This window comes from Brassica napus, chromosome C8 (assembly GCF_020379485.1).
Source record: "Brassica napus cultivar Da-Ae chromosome C8, Da-Ae, whole genome shotgun sequence".
NCBI classification, from domain to species: domain Eukaryota; kingdom Viridiplantae; phylum Streptophyta; class Magnoliopsida; order Brassicales; family Brassicaceae; genus Brassica; species Brassica napus.
Window position 1 is genome coordinate 17,839,258 of NC_063451.1, and position 21,837 is coordinate 17,861,094.

Here is a 21,837-nt window from a genome sequence, read left to right on the forward strand (position 1 = left end):
AGTACCGGGCGATGATCAGAGCCTCTCATTTCCAAGAAAAGTTGAGAGGCTACTGGAAATAAGCGAGACCAAGCCTTATTTCCAAAAACTCTATCCAACCTGCTCTGAATCCAAAGAGTATTTCTTCTACCTGCCCACGTAAATCCATTGCCCGAACTTAAGAGTTCCTTCATCCCACAAGCGTGCAGCATGTCACCAAAAGGTTTAAAAGAGTTATCACTTCTTCTTGGCCCATTCAGTTTTTCTTCATTGCTCAAGATTTCATTAAAATCTCCAATCATAGCCCATGGTTGTTGTCTCTGAACTCCAATCCGAGACAGTTTCTCCCAAACTTTGTGTCTCCTATCATAAGCAGGGTCCCCATATACACAAGAAAGGAAGAATCCGAAATTACCAAACTGTACATGAAAATCCATTAAGTTCTTATCCACATGATTAAAGACCAACTCCGAACTTCTTTTCCAAAAAACAGCAAGACCACCCCATGTATCTACAGGCTCCACCGTATATACAAAGTCATAACCGAGCCACACTTGAATATCTACAAGGACGTTTCTACAGCGCATCGTCTCCATCAGAAAGAGAACCTCAGGGAAATATTTTTGACGTATTTCCATGAGTCTCTGAACTGTCAAGTCTTGAGGCCGCCCCAAGCCTTGACAGTTCCAGCTCACGATGCTCATTGGGATTTGGACGGTCCCTCATTTGGGACCATCCCTTTGGTTTTCTGTCTCACGGCTTTTTCTTTGTTCTCAGCATTTTCCATTGATTTCCTCTTCTCAGCAGATGTCGAAGGCTTCTCCACAATCACCACACTAGGATCCACTTTCTCTGCCTCCTCCATCGGTTTCAGCTTCCTCTTTTTCACATAAGGTCTCCTTCTTGGTTTCCCTTGTTTCTTAATAGTTCCGGAAGATGCACCCTCAAAGAGCCCAATCTTATAAGCCGTCGAACTGTTATCAGAAATAGAGAAACCAGAATTTGAGAAGTTGGATTCAGAGCTGTAATTGACCAGTCGTGGGTTCTCAATGAAGGTCGAGCCCCTACCAGCAGCAATAGCCGCTCCCATAAGTTTCTGCCATCTGGCGGGTCATCAAATAATTATATTTTTTGTTGATTTTTTTCTTCTTACAAATCGATTTATTTGATAAATTGCATATACCAAATCTATTTGTTCGAATCATTTTTTTATTATTTTTTATAAATTTGCATATATTTTATAGAAAAAGAAGATGCGTGAAATCAGAGAAAATGGAAAGAATCTCAGCCGTTCGTTCTGAGGTAAACTCATCTGGTTTCGACCTTTCCTTTCTTAACATTTTATGTAATAAATACAAAAAAATATTCTATCGATTTGTGAGTTTCTATTCCTGGTTAAGGTCGGTTTGTTTTTGTATTAATTTTTCTGTGTTCGTTCAGATTCGTCGTTACTAAGCTAGGTCAATTGATTCCCTTTTCATTAAATTGCCCAGATTTGGGTATTTAACTGCAAAATTCAATTTATCAAGCATTAGTTAGGTTAAAAAAAAAAAGAAAAGAAAACATTGAGAGCCTTCTCGATTGCAAGACATAGGTAAACAAAATCTGCAAAATAGATAAAATATCCTAGCTTCTAATGAAATCCTCAAACTCGTGTCTCTGTAAATTGATTGATTGGTGGTATTGCTGTTGATCCCCTGCATTCAGTTTATAGGGTTAGGCCTCTGAATTGATAAGACGTTTTGATTATTTTGTTGATAACATGTTTTTTTCTTAACCTTTTTGTTGTGTATGTTTGCAACAGTTTTGTTGGCTCTCTCTCAATCCAAGTAACTTATTCGAATCCTTATGGAACATCTCAGTGAATCTCAGATCAATGAGGTTAGCTTCGTATCTGATGGATAATTGAATCGAATGATCTCATTTTTTTTGTGTGGTTTTATTTTTTGTTAACCACTCAAGACCATACATAACCTTATTATATATCTATCTGGTTGAATAAAACAACAGTTTAGAGATTCTTGATTAGCTGTGTCTACAATCATAGATTTTTGTACAGAGTACATTATTTTCGGATCTTGTAAAAACCTACAATCATACATCATACATACTTTTTTTTTATCTTCATTTAATTCGTTTATGTTGAATTCTAGATTGCTTTAGGTACTCTGTTCTTTAGTGTTTTGTTTGATCTGGTGACTCAGTTTCTAACTGTTACATTGATTTCATTAAGAACAGGATATGCCTTTAAAGAATCATGATACGGACAAAGACACTAACATGGAACCACCTACTAGTCCACGTCATCGAAAGGTACAAAAAGTATTATTCTTATTGTGTTATATGATGCTTGCAATCCAGAATGTTTACGTCTTACATAGATGTTTGTTTTGTATATGTTAAGGTTATTGCTAGATGGTTACCTGATGAAGCGCAAAGACCAACCGTTGATGAAGCTCCTGTTTTCTCTCCATCATTAGAGGTACTCATTGCTTCTTGTCTCCGTCAAGTCATTTATTTTCTTGCTCACTCTTTGTTCCATCTTAGGAGTTTGAAGATACACTTGCTTACATAGAAAAGATACGTCCACTAGCCGAGCCGTATGGTATCTGTCGAATCATCCCACCATCCACATGGAAACCTCCTTGCCGGCTCAAGGAAAAGAGCATATGGGAGCATACAAAGTTTCCCACACGGATTCAGACCGTGGACCTGCTTCAGAACCGGGAGCCTATGATGAAGAAGAAGAAACCCAAGAGCAGGAAACGCAAACGGAGAAGAAACTCCAGAATGGGTTCCTCTAAGAGACGATCTGGTTCTGGTTCTGCCTCTTCTCCCTCTGAATCTGCCTCCTCTCCTGAGGCAGAGGAGAAGTTCGGGTTTAACTCTGGTTCAGACTTCACTCTGGAAGAGTTTGAGAGATACGCTCTCTACTTTAAAGACGCATACTTCAAAAAGAAGGATTCTCCGTCTGTGGAGGAGATAGAAGGCGAATACTGGCGAATAGTGGAGCAGCCAACAGATGAAGTGGAGGTATACTACGGAGCTGACTTGGAGAACAGGGTGCTTGGAAGCGGGTTTTACAAGAAAGCGGATAGCGATATGGATCAGTACGCAGTCTCTGGCTGGAACTTGAATAACTTACCGCGTCTCCCTGGCTCTGTACTCTCTTTTGAGGACTGTGATATCTCTGGAGTTCTAGTCCCATGGCTCTATGTTGGAATGTGCTTTTCTTCATTTTGTTGGGTAAGTACTTTTGAATATTTATTAGTTTTATAGCGGGCCCCAGTGATGTCACATGGTTGACCAATTTTTTTCACAGCATGTGGAGGACCATCATCTATACTCACTGAACTATCATCACTTTGGGGAGCCAAAAGTATGGTATGGTGTTCCGGGAAGCGAGGCAACATCACTGGAGAAGGCGATGAGGAAACATCTGCCTGATCTGTTTGAAGAACAGCCGGATCTACTTCATAGCCTGGTTACTCAATTTTCTCCTTCGATCCTGAAAGACGAAGGAGTCCAAGTTTACCGGGTGGTTCAAAATCCAGGGGAGTATGTGCTGACGTTCCCTAGGGCTTACCATGCTGGATTCAACTGCGGTTTCAACTGTGCGGAAGCGGTTAATGTAGCTCCGGTTGATTGGTTGGCTCATGGAGAGAACGCTGTGGAGCTTTACAGTAAAGAGACGAGGAAGACTTCTCTGTCTCATGACAAGCTTCTCCTCGGAGCAGCTTATGAAGCTGTAAAGGCTCTTTGGGAACTCTCAGCTTCTTGTGTGGTGAAGGAAAATACATGGAAGAGTTTCTGTGGGAAGAACGGTGTGCTTACCAAGGCGATTCAGGTAATGTAAAAAACAGTCACTACTTATTGTTTCTACTTTCTAAAACGCTTAGTTAGCTTTTTAAAATGTGCATAGGCTCGGTTACGGATGGAAGAAGAAAGACTTGGAGATCTTGGTAGGGATTCTTCTCTGAGCTTGGTGAAGATGGAGAAGGACTTTGATTCAAACAGTGAAAGGGAATGCTTCTCGTGCTTTTATGATCTGCATCTTTCTGCTTCTGGCTGCAAGTGCTCTCCTGAAGAATACGCGTGCCTTAGACACTCGGACGATCTATGTTCATGTGAAGTGAAGGATAGATTCGTCCTTGTCCGTTATACCGTGGATGAGTTACGGTCACTGGTCAGAGGATTGGAAGGGGAAATGGACGATTTAAAGATATGGGTTTCCAAGGTGCTGGGTACCGAACAGATTGATGAAGATCAGAATAAGACTGGTTCAGTTATCAACGAGGAGAAGAAGCTAGAGGAAGGTTCGTTTGATCTGAATATCAACTTAGAGTTGAATTATCATGAAGACCTGAAAGAAGAGGTCAGCACCAGTGGCGAGTTAAACGCTTCAGAGAAATTTGATGTATTGGTCGAGCCTATAAACCTTGGTTTCTTGAGTTTTGGAAAGCTTTGGTGCAATAAGCATGCTATATTCCCAAAAGGTACAATCTCTTTTGTTAATACTATGGACTTAAAATCATTTTTTTTTTTTGTCAAAAGGCTGTTGTTGATGTCTTTACTTCTACAGGATTCACGAGTCATGTCAAGTTCTACAACGTGCTTGATCCAACAAGGATGAGCAATTATATCTCCGAGGTTTTGGATGCAGGACTCATGGGTCCATTGTTCAGGGTATAAAACTTTTTCCCTAATAAACATTCTATTGGATAAAAACTGAATCTTCTAAAGCAGCAACAACTTACTTTTTCCTCTTCAGGTTACTCTGGAAGAATCTCCAGACGAGCGCTTCTTCAATGTCTCAGCCCAAAAATGCTGGGAGATGGTGTTGCAGAGAGTTAAAGATACATCCACAAGTCTTGGTCTTCCTACTTTATCGCGGTTTGAAAGTATTAACGGGCTTCAAATGTTTGGTTTCCTCTCGCCGTCTATAGTTCAAGTAAAAGTTCAAACCCAACTCTTCTTCTTTAAAACATGTTCATCAACTTTACTCTCTAACTTAATCATCTCTCTACAGGCCATTGAAGCTCTTGATCCAAACCATAAACTGGTCGAGTACTGGAACCACAAGAACCAATCTCAATCCGAGTCGAAAGATCACTTCATATCATCAAACTGTACCAAAGGAAAACTTTTCGGAGTAGATTTGATGTAAAAAGATGAGAGAGAGTTGCATATTTATTCTTATTCTTTTTTGGGAGCATTTACTCGGAATCTTTTGTTCGTTCTTCTTCAGTGAAGAAATAACCTAACCTTAGTGTTAGAAGTGTAAATTAGGAACAATAAAGTTTGATTCTTTCGCTATTGCGACATTATAATAACAATACAAAAATTCTTCATAGAATATACCAAAACATGATTCTCAAATGCTGCCGCCATTATATGAATTCACAAGATCGAGTTACACATCTTTGAAAGAACAGAACTTGGAACTAATAGAGGTTTATGTACAGAATCTTGAAAATTAGAAAACTTGAAGGACTAAAAGTGAAAATGCAGAGTCAGAACAGAGCGAGAGCCAACGGGAGCAAGAACGAGCATGTCGAGAGATGTGCGATGGAGACGGAAGCAGAGGTTCGATTCTTGTTGAATTCAGGACGACGGCGACGACGATTTTGAGACAAAGGACGGAGACTATCGGCTAAAGCAGTATCACCACCGTTTTCAAAGTCTCCGTAACGAGAGAAGTCAAGCGGCGAAGCAACACCGTGAATCGCAATCGAAGAAGAGAGGAAAAGATCCGGTTCGGAGACGAGAACGCCGTCGACTGTGAAATCGGAAACAGAGTTGTTGGTGACGACGATTGAATTTCCGGGGAGGAGAGTCGGAAGGCGAGAGAGAGGTTGCAAGATACGGAGGTCGGCGAAGGAGAGACGCTGAGGAACGATGTGGTAAGCGACGGAGAGGCGACCGGGGTTAGTAGCGCCACCGCCGTTGGAGGAGGTGATGCCGGCGGCGTCGAAGTCGCTGGGGATGAAGATAGTGGCGGAGAGAGGTATTCCGAATTGGTCGTCGACGGCGGAGAGGAAATCGGCGGCCCAGTCGCGGAATTCGCCGGCTCCGATCATGGCTTGGATGATTCTGTCTGCGTGTTGCTGATCTTGCGGTGTGATTGACGGAGGGAAGGCGGCGGGAGTGAGATATGAGACGGTGGTGATAAGGAAGATGAGGAGGAGATGGCTTGAGGTGGCCATCGGAGAATCGGCGGCGAAGTAGGTTGTTACAGAGAGATAAGTCAATCTTGGAGTCTTTTGAAGTTCGTTACGAGCTAACTGACTTAAATAACTGCTAGTGCTTGGTCGTCGAAAAAAAAAAAAAACTGCTAGTGCTTGGTTAGAGATAACCGGATTCTAGAGTCCTTCGGTTTCGACTTTGTTAGCTTCGGTTCAGATCAATAGCGGACGGTTTACGTCTTTACGATTATGTTGTAATATTTATCTAACAATACTAAAATGAGAATTCAAACCAATCAGATTCTACATATATGCCATGTCAACACCTTTGTCTGACATTTCAGTTAACGAATGGGCCGTAAACAAATATTGATCGTTTAGCATATTTTGGCCCAAAATTGCTATCTTCAGAAACCACCATCCGCCCATATCGTTTTCATGGCCTCCCCGTTCACTAGCATTACTCTCCCCTTTCACCTCCTCTGTAATATAGGCATCCCACTTTCATGATTCAAGATCCATCATTCACTGTCACAATTAATGTCCATTCAGCTTTTGCGCTTCCCTCAAACTTACATCAACATATATATACTTTAAGAAGAGAACATAAAACTACAATTCATATGTAGATGATGGAAAAAATGAATCGAAAACGTCACCAGAGGTAACCGTTCATGATAAGCTATTTTATGACGCTAACATGGGGCCGAGCTACAAGGAAATCAAAGAGGAAGAAGACTCCGACAAGGACGAGGATTCCGATTGAAGACCACGGGAGATTCAATCTGGAATCACCAGGTTTGCTACTGATGGATGCTTATGTGTTGATAGAACTGAGAGGCCCAGGGGTCAAGCCAGAAAGGCAAAGCATTTGGTATGATATTGGTCGCACTCCATTTTTCTGTGCGCGTTGTGCTTTTGGTTATAATTCAATGAAACGATGTGTTGAGGTTGCTGAGAAAGGACATGTTAAACCTGCAAACTATTTGGATTCTCACCAGAAGATTCTTGTAGGTGTTGCCAGTACGGGAGGTATGGTTTCCTCAGTATTGAATTCTGTTTAGCTCTCTCTTTTTTTGGATTATTTGGTGTTTTTAATTCAAAATCTTACTCATTTTCTTCCTCAAAGTCCTGAAACCACAGTGGCCAAGCTTATTGATACTTCATGTTTGTTTATCTTCAACATTCCAGTGGCTAAGAGTTAACACAATGTTGTACGAAAATTAAAACAGAGATTGAATCGGAGAAGAGGATGACACTGAAGATGAAGAAAACAAGGATGATGATTGTGAGGAAGGTGCAGAAGCGGAGAATCAGGTGGTGCCATGGGATGCGGCTCAGTTTATCATCTTCCGTTATCAGCGTAATAGAAGGTTTGTGCGGCAACGGAATCTGGTGGTGAAAAAAAACACTATGGAATTTGGATCTTAATTAGTTTGTTGATATGTATAAATACACGGTAATGGTTTCACTTCCAATGTACGCTTATTTAGTCTTATGGATTTTAATCTTCAATTACTTCAACTCCAGATTAAATTGTTTATTGGAGTCCAAGTGAGCCAAGCTGAAGCAAAAGAAAATCCTCTAGGTGATGCAGAGGAATATTTCTACAATACGAGTCAGAAACAAGCATAAGAGAGGCTCAAGAGATATGTAGTGCTGGTCCAAGCCATGTTCAGGTCTAAGCAAGCTCAAGAAGATTACATGAGGATGAAGCTCACTCATGAAGAAGCTCTGGAAAAAAAAATTGCTTTTTTCTTTCTTTTTTGAGCCTCATAATTTGGAAACACACACACACACTAAATGATACTTGAATAAATGGAGAGTTTTTGTTGATGGTGTGATTCAGTTGGAGTATGAGTGTTTGCCAGATATTGATCAAAATGGTGGTTACGGGGAAGTAAGGGATTTTTGGTAGAGATGTTGATCTAAAAATTATATGAACGACAAAGGGTACTTTCCACCTTCAAAATTGTTTTTGTTGTGTGGTATGTGTTATCTTATACTACGAAATTTAGGGGAAACAAGTCGTCATTTCTCGATCATTTCTACGCTGGCTGGAAAGGAGTCTTCTCAGGTTTCACGGAAGCGAAAATGTCTAATTGATAATGAAGTGATAATTCCGAACAAGTAAGATATCTTTTCCTAACCATGGATTATATTCATCTGTAGAGTTGTGTAATCCGTACAAGTGCCTAATGTTTATGTACATTGGTTATATACTGTAGAGTTGTGAAGGAAATGAAAGAAGATCAAGTACATTGGCTACAAAACAGAGAAAGTTTTCTCATGCTATCATGAGAGAAGAATCAAACCTTTCGCTGATCCTTCGAGAAGTTCGTAGGACCTTTTGATTTCATGTAATTTAGAATTGCTTGCTCCTTTATTTCATACTGTGTTTGCTGAATGTTATAATTCTATCACAGCTGGTTCTTTGGACCTCCAGTTACTCCTTCGTCAACCCATTAAGCTTAAGGAACCAAAACACCACATAACGTCCTAAAGCTGCTTAAACCAGTGGGAGTATGGAATGTTCTTCTCTTAGAATAATTGGAACATGGGATGTTTTTCTTAAAAGCGGACTAAGAGTGGTAGAGAAGTTACAGAGACCACTCAGGCTGCTGCTTTTGCTAAGCAGAAAGTTAGTGTTACGTAGATCTCAACTGAGCCCATAATCTTATTTTGAAATTAGAGTTGATAAGGAGCTAACGATTCGAAATAACTCGGTACCAGTTACTAAGTTCTATGCAAATTGAAAGAAACAAAAAGATACGATAAAGATGCATTGTGAGTTTAGAAAGACAAGATTTTTGGGTTATCGGCATGTTGGCTAAACAAACAGACATCAATAGGTCATGGTTCGAATCTGATAGGGCCCTTTAATTTCCTTATTTCCTGTTCAAAAAAAAAACATTAGATGGGAAGATAGAGCTTTAAGTCTAATCGCACTATGGCAGACACGTAACAGAGTTACGATATAATAACAAAGACTAACTAACCTTTATGGGGATAACTACAATCGGGTGATAACCGGAATATGAGCTTCCACCTATCATTGTCAGAATCACTGTGGGAAACTGAAAGATGTTTTTATCATTCTCTTATTTTGAAAAAGTAACTGAATTTTATAAGACAAATCTTTTCGGCCAAATTCACTTTTTAATTTTGTAATATACATAACAAATATGGACATTCACTTTTTAATTTTGTAATATACATAACAAATATGGAGATTATAGAATTTGGTTCAGTTGCTCAGTTTGCAATTCATATCTCTATTGATAATTTCACGTGTTACAATCATACGATGATTGTGCATATATATGGGAAAATAATATTTTACTTGAATTTGACTAATCAAGATTATTTTATGTTGTTTAGATACAATTATCTTACTTACAATTAATATTTAAAATAACTTAAAATTAACTTCTAAATTTTATTGTACATATTTTAAATATAGAAAGATTAAATTAATCACATAAACTTAATAAAAAATCTTATGTCACTTTAATGTGATTAAAATAAATATCAGTTAATTAATATATAACTCAACTATAACATTTTTAAATTACTCAGTATTCATATTACTGAAGTTTTCCTAAATATAATCTTACAATATACTTAATGATGTAAACATAACAAACAATATAAAATTAATAAAGTTTTATCTTAAATTTGTTGTTAAACATTTTATTTTAAAATGTAATCTTAAGATTACAACATTTAAAATTTTAACGTTTAACAACAATTTCATGACGTATAAAATTATGTGCCATATAAACCTATGTTAAACTTTTAAACGGGCAATATATTTTATTAAAAAGTTGTTTTAATATAATCAAAACAAAAAAAATATCATCAAGTATTGCATCATGGTCAAAAACGAGTTTTGATCAATGATAAAATCATAAATAGTCTGCTAAATTTTTACATTTGAAAGTCTCAAACATCCATCACAAACACAACCTTAAATATTTTTTCTCTTCTCACTCTCACTCGAATACAAATCACTAAAGCAAATTACAAACTGATAAAACTATTCACTTTCACAAACGAAATTTGAGGCGAAGCCAAATGCTTACTAAGTCTCTCAAATGATCCCTAACTTGAACAAAGAACCCAGACATAGCGAACATAACCTTGGATGTTATAACTTTTGCATGGTTCCAGACAGCGAAAATAAGTTTTTACCTATAAAAGATCTAATACTAATATAGGTAAAAACCCGGGCGTAGCCCGGAAAAATCCATAGTTTTTGTAACATCTGCTAGTGCTTTCATTAAAACATATGGGAGGTTATCACTTATCAGTTATCTTGATGAGTGGGGTCTAGGATTTGATTTTTAAAAAAAACTTTTTGATCATCCCGTAGATGGTTTATGTTCCTTTTTGACACAATTAACTGGCTTTGATGGCTTATTGAATATCTGTGTTATTCCAAAATACAGATGCAAATCAATCTCATACTCAATGCTTTGAGTTTATAAACTTTTATAAATCTTACTCGATTTATAAATCCTTATAAAAAGTTACGAGATAATTATGTTTCTTCTTCTTACAACTTAACTGATTGTGGTTTGATAAAGGCTTGCCTAAACAATCTCCAATCACAAAATTTCGTCCCTACAATGGTGTGTAGTTTCGTAGGCGTCTATCTTCAGGATACAACTATCGATCTTGGTACAACACACCCGTACCGAGACCCTAGCAAACTTTACTTTGAGTTTTTTTTTTCAAAAACTTGTTATGGAAAAGAAGAAGATTAAATCCAATTGATTCTCAGTAATCTTCTCTCTTCTCTCCTTCTTTCTCATATTCAAGTAGTGCTTTTAATCAACGCATACGTTAACTGAAGTGGTGCCTTTTAATCAACGCATATATTGACTCATAACCGACACGTTTTGTCTGAAATGTTGCTTCCTTTAATTAATTAAAGTCCAACAATACCCCACATTTTCTATTCAAACTCAACAATACCCCACATTTGAAAAGAAAATAAGTTAAAATATTTTTGAGAAAGTAGAATCAATATGCATCGGAAAATGTATCTTTTGGACTTAAACCTTTCCTAGTAACAACTTATCGGGTTTATGGGAAAAAAGAAGATTGTCATGCAATCCAATGTAATTCAATGCTATCACCCCATTGGAAAGCAATTGTCATGCATGTCTATGTCTATACGTCGTGACTTACCATTGCATTTTTCCCATAAAGAGACTGAGTAAGTGAATAATGTACCATCTGATTCTTGTTTCACTCTAATTCGAAGAATTATAGCAATCAATCTCATATCTTTCATGAATAATGACATAGAATTTATTTCACATGTTTCACCACAGAAACAGTGTCACTTATCTTAAAGTTTAAGAACTTTCCCACGATGAATATCTTAACGCTTGCAACTTCAGACTTGTATTTTTCTCTGATGATTCCCACAACTGTTTTGGAGTTTGGAATAGATGATAAACATCGTAGAGAGAATCGTCCAAAGCGTTAAGAATATAGTTCTTGCAACCAAAACTCTTTTTGTGTCCATACCTATGATGTTTTAAAGATTTCATCAGGAATATTACCTTCTACAGATAATTTGGTCTTTCAAAAGTCAAGCACTATGCAAGATTCAGTGTCCTGAGATTGCCATCTTTTGAAATTCACTCCTCAGATTACAAAAAGATTCTATGTGTGACTTTTCACAATTGCAATAGATTGATCCATCTTGCTTTCTTTGAAAACAACAAAAAAATTCTGTCTTAGATTGTTATTCCAAAGTACAGATGCAAATCAATCTCACATACTCAATGCGTTTGAGTTTATAAACTTTTATAAATCTTACTCGATTTTTATAAATCCTTATAAAACGTTACGAAATAATTATGTTTCTTCTTCTCACAATTTAACCGATTTTGGTTTGATAAAGGTTTGCCTAAACAATCTCCAAAGATAGAATTTCGCCCCTACAATGGTGTGTAGTTTCGTAGGCGTCTATCTTCAGGACACAACTATCAATCTCCGTACAACACACCCGTACCGAGACCCTAGCAAACTTTACTTTGAGTTTTCTTTCAAAAACTTGTTATGGAAAAGAAGAAGATTAAATCAAATTAATTCTCAGTAATCTTCTCTCTTCTCTCCTTATCTTCTCTCTTCTCTCCTTCTTTCTCATATTGCACTTGATCACTTTATATAATGATTCAAGTAGTGCCTTTAATCAACACATTAATTGAAGCGGTGCCTTTTAATCATCGCATATATTGACTCATAACCGACACATTTTGTCTGAAATGTTGCTTCCTTTAATTAATTAAAGTCCAACAATACCCCACATTTTCTATTCAAACTCAACAATACCCCACATTTGAATAGAAAATAAGTTAAAATATTTTTGAGAAAGTAGAATCAATATGCATCGGAAAAGGTATCTTTTGGACTTGAACCTTTCCTAGTAACAACTTATCGGGTTTATAGGAAAAAAGAAGATTGTCATGCAATCCAATGTAATCCAATGCTATCACCCCATTGGAAAGCAATTGTCATGCATGTCTACGTCTATACGTCTTGACTTACCATTGCATTTTTTTTTTCCCATAAAGAGATTGAGTAAGTGAATAATGTACCATCTGACTCTTGTTTCACTCTAATTTGAAGAATTATAACAATAAATCCCATATCTTTCAAGAACAATGACTTAGAATTTATTTCACTTGTTTCACCACAGAGACAGTGTCACTTATCTTAAAGTTTAAGAACTTTCCCACGATGAATATCTTAAGGCTTGCAACTGCAGACTTGTATTTCTTCTCTGAAGATTCCCACAACTGTTTTGAAGTTTGGAATAGATGAGAAACATCGTAGAGAGAATCGTCCAAAGCGTTAATAATATAGTTCTTGCAACTAAAACTCTTTTTGTGTCCATACCTATGAACGATGTTTTAAAGATTTCATCAGGAATATTATCTTCTACAGGTAATCTGGTCTTTCAAAAGTCAAGCACTGTGCCAAATTCAGTGTCGTGAGATAAAACAACAACTTTTGTTGCCATCTTTTGAAATTCACTCCTCGGATTACAAAAAGATTCTCTGTGTGACTTTTCACAATTGCAATAGATTGATCCATCTTGCTTTCTTTGAAAACAACAAAGAAATTATGTCTTAGATTGTTATTCCAAATTACAAATGCAAATCAATCTCACGTACTCAATGCGTTTGAGTTTATATACTTTTATAAATCTTACTCGATTTATAAATCCTTATAAAAATTTACGAAATAATTATATTTTTTCTTCTCACAACTTAACCGATTGTGGTTTGATAAAGGCTTGCCTAAACAATCTCCAAAGACAGAATTTCGCCCCTACAATGGTGTGGAGTTTCGTGGGCGTCTATCTTCAGGATACAACTATCAATATCCATACAACACACCCGTACCGAGACTTTAGCAAACTTTACTTTGAGTTTTCTTTCAAAAACTTGTTATGGAAAAGAAGAAGATTAAATCCAATTAGTTCTCATTAATCTTCTCTCTTCTCTCCTTCTTTCTCATATTGCACTTGATCACTTTATATAATGATTGAAGTAGTGCCTTTAATCAACGCATCCATTTACTGAAGTGGTGCCTTTTAATCAACGCATATGTTGACTCATAACCGACACGTTTTGTCTGAAATGTTGCTTCCTTTAATTAATTAAAGTCCAACAATACCCCACATTTTCTATTCATACTCAACAATACCCCACATTGAATAGAAAATAAGTTAAAATATTTTTGAGAAAGTAGAGTCAATATGCATCGGAAAATGTATCTTTTGGACTTGAACCTTTCCTAGTAACAACTTATCGGGTTTATGGGAAAAAAGAAGATTGTCATGAAATCCAATGTAATCCAATGCTATCACCCCATTGGAAAGTAATTGTCATGCATGTTTACGTCAATACGTCTTGACTTACCATTGCATTTTTTTCCCACAAACAGATTGAGTAAGTGAATAATGTACCATCTGCCTCTTGTTTCACTCTAATTCGAAGAATTATAGTAGTCAATCCCATATCTTTCATGAACAATGGCTTAGAATTTATTTCACTTGTATCACCACAGAAACAGTGTCACTTATCTTAAAGTTTAAGAACTTTCCTACGATGAATATCTTAACGCTTGAAACTTCATACTTTATTTCTTCTTTGATGATTCCCACAACTGTTTTGAAGTTTGGAATAGATGATAAACATCGTAGAGAGAATCGTCCAAAGCGTTAAGAATATAGTTCTTGCAACCAAAACTCTTTTTGTGTCCATACCTATGATGTTTTAAAGATTTCATCAGGAATTTTACCTTCTACAAGTAATCTGGTCTTTCAAAAGTTAAGCATTGTGCCAGATTCAGTGTCGTGAGATAAAATTACATCTTTTATTGCCATCTTTTGAAATTCACTCCTCAGATTACAATAGGATTCTCTGTGTGACTTTTCATAATTGCAATAGATTGATCCATCTTGCTTTCTATGAAAAGAACAAAGAAATTTTGTCTAAGATTGTTATTACAAAGTACAGATGCAAATCGATCTCACATACTCAATGCATTTGAGTTTATAAACTTTTATAAATCTTACTCGATTTATAAATTTTTATAAGAAGTTACGAAATAATTATGTTTCTTCTTCTCACAACTTAACCGATTGTGGTTTGATAAAGGCTTGCCTAAACAATCTCCAAAGATAGAATTTTCCCCCTACAATGGTGTATAGTTTCGTAGGCGTCTATCTTCAGGATACAACTATCGATCTCCGTACAACACTCCCGTACCGAGACCCTAGCAAAATTTACTTTGAGTTTCTTTCAAAAACTTGTTATGGAAAAGAAGAAGATTAAATCTAATTAATTTTTAGTAATCTTCTCTCTTCTCTCCTTCTTTCTCATATTGCATTTAATCACTTTATATAATGATTCAAATAGTGCATTTAATCAACATATACGTTAACTGAAGCGGTGCCTTTTAATCAACGCATATGTTGACTCATAGCCAACACGTTTTGTCTGAAATGTTGCTTCCTTTAATTAATTAAAGTTCAACAATACCCCACATTTTCTATTCAAACTCAACAATACCCACATTGAATAGAAAATAAGTTGAAATATTTTTGAGAAAGTAGAATCAATATGCATCGGAAAAGGTATCTTTTGGACTTGAACCTTTCCTAGTAACAACTTATCGGGTTTATGGGAAAAAAGAAGATTGTCATGCAATCCAATGTAATCCAATGCTATCACCCCATTGGAAAGCATATGTCATGCATGTCTACGTCTATACGTCTTGACTTGCCATTGCTTTTTTTTCCCATAAAGAGATTGAGTAAGTGAATAATGTCCATCTGACTCTTGTTTCACTCTAATTCGAAGAATTATAGCAGTCAATCCCATATCTTTGATGAACAATGACTTAGAATTTATTTCACTTGTTTCACCACAGAAACAGTGTAACTTATCTTAAAGTTTAAGAACTTTTCCACGATGAACTTATCGTAGAGAGAATCGTCCAAATCGTTAAGAATATAGTTCTTACAACAAAAACTCTTTTTGTGTCCATACCTATGATGTTTTAAAGATTTCATCAGGAATATTACCTTCTACAGGTAATCTGGTCTTTCAAAAGTTAAGCATTGTGCCAGATTCTGCGTCGTGAGATAAAACAACATCTTGTGTTGCCATATTTTGAAATTCACTCCTCAGATTACAAAAGGATTCTCTGTGTGACTTTTCACAATTGCAATAGATTGATCCATCTTGCTTTCTTAGAAAAGAACAAAGAAATTTTTGTCTTAGATTGTTTTTACAAAGTACAGATGCAAATCAATCTCACGTACTCAATGCGTTTGAGTTTATAAACTCTTATAAATCTTACTCGATTTGTAAATCCTTATAAAAAGTTACGAAATAATTTTGTTTCTTCTTCTCACAACTTAACCGATTGTGGTTTGATAAAGGTTTGCCTGAACAATCTCCAAAGACAAAATTCCCCCCCTACAATGGTGTGTAGTTTCGTAGGCGTCTATTTTCAGGATACAACTATCGATCTTCGTACAACACACCCGTACCGAGAGCCTAGGAAACTTTACTTTGAGTTTTCCTTCAGAAACTTGTTATGGAAAAGAAAAAGATTAAATCCAATTAATTCTCAGTAATCTTCTATCTTCTCTCCTACTTCTCTTTATTTCTCATATTGCACTTGATCACTTTATATAATGACTCACTAGGTGCCTTAATCAACGTATACGTTAACTGAAGCGGTGCCTTTTAATCAACGTGTATGTTGACTCATAACCGACACGTTTTTTTCTGAAACATTGCTTCCTTTAATTAATTAAAGTCCAACAATCTGACCCTTTTTAGTTGAAATATTTGGAATCTATTAGTGATAGGCCTAACTCACATGCAAAAGTTACCTTAAGAGGTTAGGATTGCCCATACACTTATATATTGCCCAAGGACACTTGATTATCCGATGTGGGACAATTATCTAATAGCCCCTCGCGAGATGTGGGTGGAAAACGGTCCAATGAAAACAGCCCAAGCTCAACATCTCGAACATACCACAACAAGATGGGCCACTTGTTATGTTAGTATTTTATTTTATTTTGTGTCTGAGAGTGCAACACAAAAGTTAGGTTCGACATGTTCTGTTCTTTAGTGATGGGTGACGGAAACATATGCAGTTGTATCCTGGGAATCTAAGGCTATGAAACCGTCGCACTACATGACATTTAAAGATTTAAGGAAAAAGATTAATCATCTCGAACATGCAATCCTTCTTTATTAGTTCATTTCGGTATTATAATTTTGATTTATGTTCTTATTATTTTACAAATATCAGTTTTCCCTATTGTAATAAAATAAGGTTCTTACAAGAAGAAATGAGAGACAAAACTTTGAATTGATCAGACACATGATCATGACCGAAGCATGTGCCTCAGTTGAGCCGCTTGGGCCAATTGTTCTCAATTTTGCAAAATGTTTGATGTGTTAAGATTTTTCATTAGCATTCGGATAGTTGTTATTTACAACAACAAGAAACTAAAGAATCTGGCTTCATTTGAATGTGTAAGAACACTTCATATCATGAAGTGATTCATGAGTTTACCAAAGAGAAACATATGGGAGAAACCTATTAATAGAAAAACTCTCTTTATTGGCTAATGCAATATCATAGTAGAACACATTCATCTTCAGATTTTAAAGTCTGCTTCAGTTCTATTTATTAGTTCATAGCCCTATAAATTATGTACACGGTATTTTGTTCCACAAAATAACTGGAAAAAGAAGTCTCACAGACTATTTAAAGAACGAAGATGTAATACTCGGAGACACCTGGAAGACAACAAACTCATGCCCCATCACTATTCATGTTGGCCACATGTACTCAAAAGTTGAGAAATTGTTGCCACACATTTTCCGTTTCTTCTTCATTATGAACGCTTTACACTTGTTCATCTATCATCAGATTTGCATCAAGCACTATTAGTCATGCTTAATACTCCATAAGCTTTGTTTGATTCGTCATAAGCTGAAACATATCATCTTCCATTTTATGAACATGGTCACTCACAACAACTGGTTGTAGTGGTGGAGAGTTGACACTGTAGTCAATTTCATGCCATCATGTATTCAAATTTGCATTACTTTTGAAAATAAGCTTTTGCTTGTAGCCGATGGTATCAATTGCCTTTCTAATTGAGATTTTTTTCTGACCAATCCATGTATCCCTATTGTTTCTAGCAGCAAACTTTACTTGGGTAACTCTTGTTTCAAAGTGTCATACTCAAATGGATTGAAATGGTCATTCCAGACGTGGTTAGGTTTCACGGCAGGATGTGTATAATAGAATCCTAGCACATTGACGAGACAGTTAGGAATAACTAAATGGTTGACTTTTTGTTATGAAAAATAGATTTTTCAACTTTCTTTGGGGTTAAAAATATACATGATCAGAGTGAATGACAACTCACAAGATTTGATTTTATCGGGACAACTTACTAGATTACTATAGTCGAGAAATATTTTCTTGAATCACTATTCGATTAGGTCATTCATTGCCTTTTGTGGATAAATCAGTTAGTGGTGATTTTTCTAGGCATTTTCAGTTATATAATTTGTAACCACCAAAATAATGAACTTAAAAATTGGACCATCAAAAGCTATTATATTATATATTCAAGTTATAGGTGGTTTGCAAAGCTATATCAAAATAGAACAGCTAAAAAAACAAAGTTTGGTGAAAAGCAAGTACATTTTATACAAGTTTTTTTTAATGTTTCTTGTTTGTTTGATTAGCATATAAACATTGTATTTTGTAACGTACAAATCTACGGCGATGAGCACAATCGAAACATCTATACAAAAGAAAATTAAAAGGTATAAAAAAATGCTAACAATAAAAAGAATAAAAGGTCTGATCGATGGCAAAAAATATAAGGCCCACTTGAAAGGCCAATAAAAATAGATCAAAATTTTATAAGAGGACACTGGACTGAACATAGAAAACAGGTGGTGTCTGTTAAACAATTAAAAATGTATGGGGGACATTAATCCCTTGTTTAATTCACATTTACTAGTTTTCTTCTTATGTTATCTATCAATTCCTTAAAATAAGGTAGAGATCCGATTATATTCTTCATCTTATGTTTGTGATTTTCATTCTTCGATACATATTGTCAAATAATATTGTGTGTTGTTCTTATTCATGAACCCATGTTCCTCTTTTATACACGTTTAGAGATATATGAGATATACTCGAATCCTAGATACCCGGACGATAAGGTTTATCTAAACATCATGTAATCCTTATCACTAATTACAAAATTATCTCTAATACTCCCCCTCAAGATGGCGCGTAAAGATTTCGAACTCCCATCTTGCCCAAAAGGTAATGAAACTGATTGCGACCAAGTGGTTTTGTCAGTGTGTCAGCGAGCTGTTCTGTAGTGACGTATCTTGTGACGATCAACCCGACTATAATGGCATCACGAATGAAATGGCAGTCAACCTCGATATGCTTCGCCCTTTCATGGAACACAGGATTGGCAGCTATATGAAGGGCATCTTGGTTATCACAGTATAAAGATGTTGGAGAACTTTGACGAATCCCAAGACTGCGCATGAGTTCCATGATCCATTTGACTTTGCATAATGTCAAAGCCATAGACCTGTACTCCACTTCGGCTGAAGACCTAGAGACTACATGTTATTTCTTGGTTTCCAGGAGACGAGTGAGTTTCCAAGTAAAACAACGTAACCTGTAAGAGACCGCCTTGTCAACGGGCAAGCAGCCCAATCTGAATCACAGTAAGCAGACAGTGCAAGATCATTTTTTGCGCTCAAGAAGATCCCCTGGCCTGGTGCATTCTTGAGATAACGAACGACGCGGAGTGCAGCATGCCAGTGTTTAAGTCGTGGAGATTGTAAGAACTGGGCCAACGTATGCACTGCGTAGCTGAGGTCTGGCTTGGTTACTGTTAGGTATACAAGTCGTCCAATCAGGCGTCGATATTTGGAAGGTTCTGAAAAAATTTCTCCCTTGTCTCTTGCCATAGTATGATTTTGCTCCATTGGGGTATCAATAGGTTTGCAGCCAAGTAAACCACACTCGTTGATTATATCGAGTGCATACTTTTGTTGTGATAAGTAGATGCCTTCATTGTTGCGTGAGACTTCTATCCCAAGAAAGTATTTAAGAACCCCCAAATCCTTCATATGGAAAGTTCGGTTGAGATAAGCTTTGAATTTGGTGATGAGATCTGAATCGTTGCCTCCAATGATAAGATCGTCGACGTAGACCAGAACATAGACAGTCGAAGATCCGCGCTGTAGTGTAAACAGAGAGTAATCTGAGTAGTTCTGTTTAAAACCAAAGTTCTTGAGAGTTGTGGATAGTTTAGCGAACCAACAGCGAGGAGCTTGTCGTAGGCCGTACAGGGATTTGCGTAGTTTCAATACTTTGTTTGGCGATATTGATGAGAAGCCAGGAGGGAGCTTCATATACACCTCTTCGTCCAAATCACCGTGTAAGAAGGCGTTGTGGATGTCCATCCGATAAAGTTCCCATCCTTTAGCTGCAGAGATCTCATAAAGGATTCGAACCGTAGACATTTTGACAACCGGGGCAAAATTTTCTTTATAGTCTACTCCCTCTTGTTGACGATTTCCGAGAACTACAAGACGAGCTTTAAAGCGCTCAATGGTTCCATCAGCTCGAAACTTGATTCGAAAAACCCATTTGCAGCCAATTGCTACTTTGCCCGGGGGGAGATCAGTGACGTCCCAAGTGTGATTGAGCTCTAAAGCGTCAAATTCAACGGTTACAACATTGTTCCATCTAGGGTCGCACATTGCTTCTTCGTAACTAAGTGGTTCAGTTTCGGAAGCAACCTTGACGAGATATGCCTGAAGCTGCGGAGACAATCGATGAACAGATACAAAGTCAGTTAAGGGATAAGAAACCTTACTTGAAGACTCTGATTTGATGTTGGTGGGAGCGTGATGAGGGTCTTTGGTCTGTGCAGTATACGTGACGTAGGGCTTAAGTAAGACGGACTGTGTCTTTTGTCGTCTTCCTCGTCCAAGTTCTTCAGTAGAGGTGGTGCTTGTTTGTTGTTCTGGGGAGTCCAGAGACGATTCCTGAGGCTGATCAGAGGATGAGTTAGGTGTAGTATTGACTCCCCCTGAAGAAGATCCTGTTGGAGTATCAGTTGTCGATTTTGCCATGTGTTCTTCATCAAACATTGCAGGATGAGGTGCTGTAATGGCTGCAACTGGTTGTGATGACTCAGAAGTGAGGAAAGGGAATTTATCTTCATGAAAGATAACGTCTCTGGAGACAAAGATCTTTTCTGTTTCAAGATCAAACACCAGCCAGCCTTTTTGTCCCATCGGATATCCGAGAAACAAGCATCGAGTACTCCTTTCCTGAAACTTATCTCTGTTACGAGATATGCGTCTTGCAAAACAGAGCGTTCCAAATACTCGAATGTTGTCGTATGATGGTGGTTTCTCGTAGAGAAGTTTGTATGGTGTATTGTATTCCAGCAGCTTATTTGGTGTCCGATTGATTAGATAAGTTGCAGCAAGTATACTCTCTCCCCAAAACCGAATGGGAAGACTTGCTTGAAACAGTAGAGCTCTTGCCATATTTAGGATGTGTCTGTGCTTCCTTTCAACGCAACCGTTCTGTTGGGGGGTTTCAAAACATGAGGTCTGATGTGTGATTCCTTGTTTAGCAAAGTAGGACCGAAGACAGATGAACTCGGTACCGTTGTCACTTCGTACGGTCTTGACGTGTTTGTTGAACTGCCTCTTTACGTAAGAACAGAAGACTTTTAACGCATTTGGTGCCTCTTTCTTTTCAAGTAAGAGAATTGTCCACACTGCTCGAGAATAGTCGTCTACTATGGTTAGAAAGTAACAAGCACCTCGTGAAGATGGTGTCTTGTACGGTCCCCACAAATCGCAGTGAATAAGAGAAAAGCTTCCATCCGCTTTATTATTACTTTGAGAAAAAACACAACGAGTTTGTTTAGCTCGAACACAAATATCACAAGATTTTTCGAACACCTCTACTTTATGAGAAAAACCACCAATATCAGAAAGACTTGAAAGAACTGCAGAGGACGGATGACCTAAGCGACGAT

General features: G+C 37.0%; 2 protein-coding genes across 4 annotated transcripts; one reads left to right on the forward strand and one right to left on the reverse strand.

The window, feature by feature from the left end:
• The first annotated feature begins 1,423 nt into the window (after positions 1 to 1,423).
• On the forward strand, positions 1,424 to 5,330 carry LOC106412104 (lysine-specific demethylase JMJ18). 3 transcript variants are annotated; one of them, XM_013852997.3, is made up of 10 exons: positions 1,424 to 1,573; positions 1,784 to 1,860; positions 2,218 to 2,292; positions 2,384 to 2,461; positions 2,527 to 3,225; positions 3,302 to 3,826; positions 3,902 to 4,475; positions 4,562 to 4,665; positions 4,751 to 4,930; positions 5,009 to 5,330. In XM_013852997.3, exons 2-10 carry the CDS (start codon positions 1,828 to 1,830, stop codon positions 5,144 to 5,146), a joined length of 2,406 nt encoding a protein of 801 aa, XP_013708451.2. In that variant the 5' UTR covers positions 1,424 to 1,573; positions 1,784 to 1,827; the 3' UTR covers positions 5,147 to 5,330. The 3 variants fall into 3 exon arrangements, with proteins under 3 accessions (XP_013708451.2, XP_013708452.2, XP_013708453.2); XM_013852998.3 differs by having other exon boundaries at positions 1,508 to 1,694; XM_013852999.3 differs by having other exon boundaries at positions 1,509 to 1,573; positions 2,213 to 2,292.
• Positions 5,202 to 6,638, reverse strand: LOC106414540 (FAS1 domain-containing protein SELMODRAFT_448915-like). The gene has a single exon (XM_013855179.3). The coding sequence runs from the start codon at positions 6,183 to 6,185 to the stop codon at positions 5,493 to 5,495; it is 693 nt and encodes a 230-aa protein (XP_013710633.1). The 5' UTR covers positions 6,186 to 6,638; the 3' UTR covers positions 5,202 to 5,492.
• Between the last annotated feature and the right edge of the window lie 15,199 nt (positions 6,639 to 21,837).

Coding starts and splice junctions, on each gene's coding strand:
- LOC106412104 (XM_013852997.3), top strand. CDS start 1,828: ATGGAACATCTCAGTGAATCTCAGATCAATGAG. Junction 1,861..2,217: donor GTGAATCTCAGATCAATGAG/GTTAGCTTCGTA, acceptor CATTAAGAACAG/GATATGCCTTTAAAGAATCA. Junction 3,226..3,301: donor GCTTTTCTTCATTTTGTTGG/GTAAGTACTTTT, acceptor TTTTTTTCACAG/CATGTGGAGGACCATCATCT.
- LOC106414540 (XM_013855179.3), bottom strand. CDS start 6,185: ATGGCCACCTCAAGCCATCTCCTCCTCATCTTCCTTATCACCACCGTC.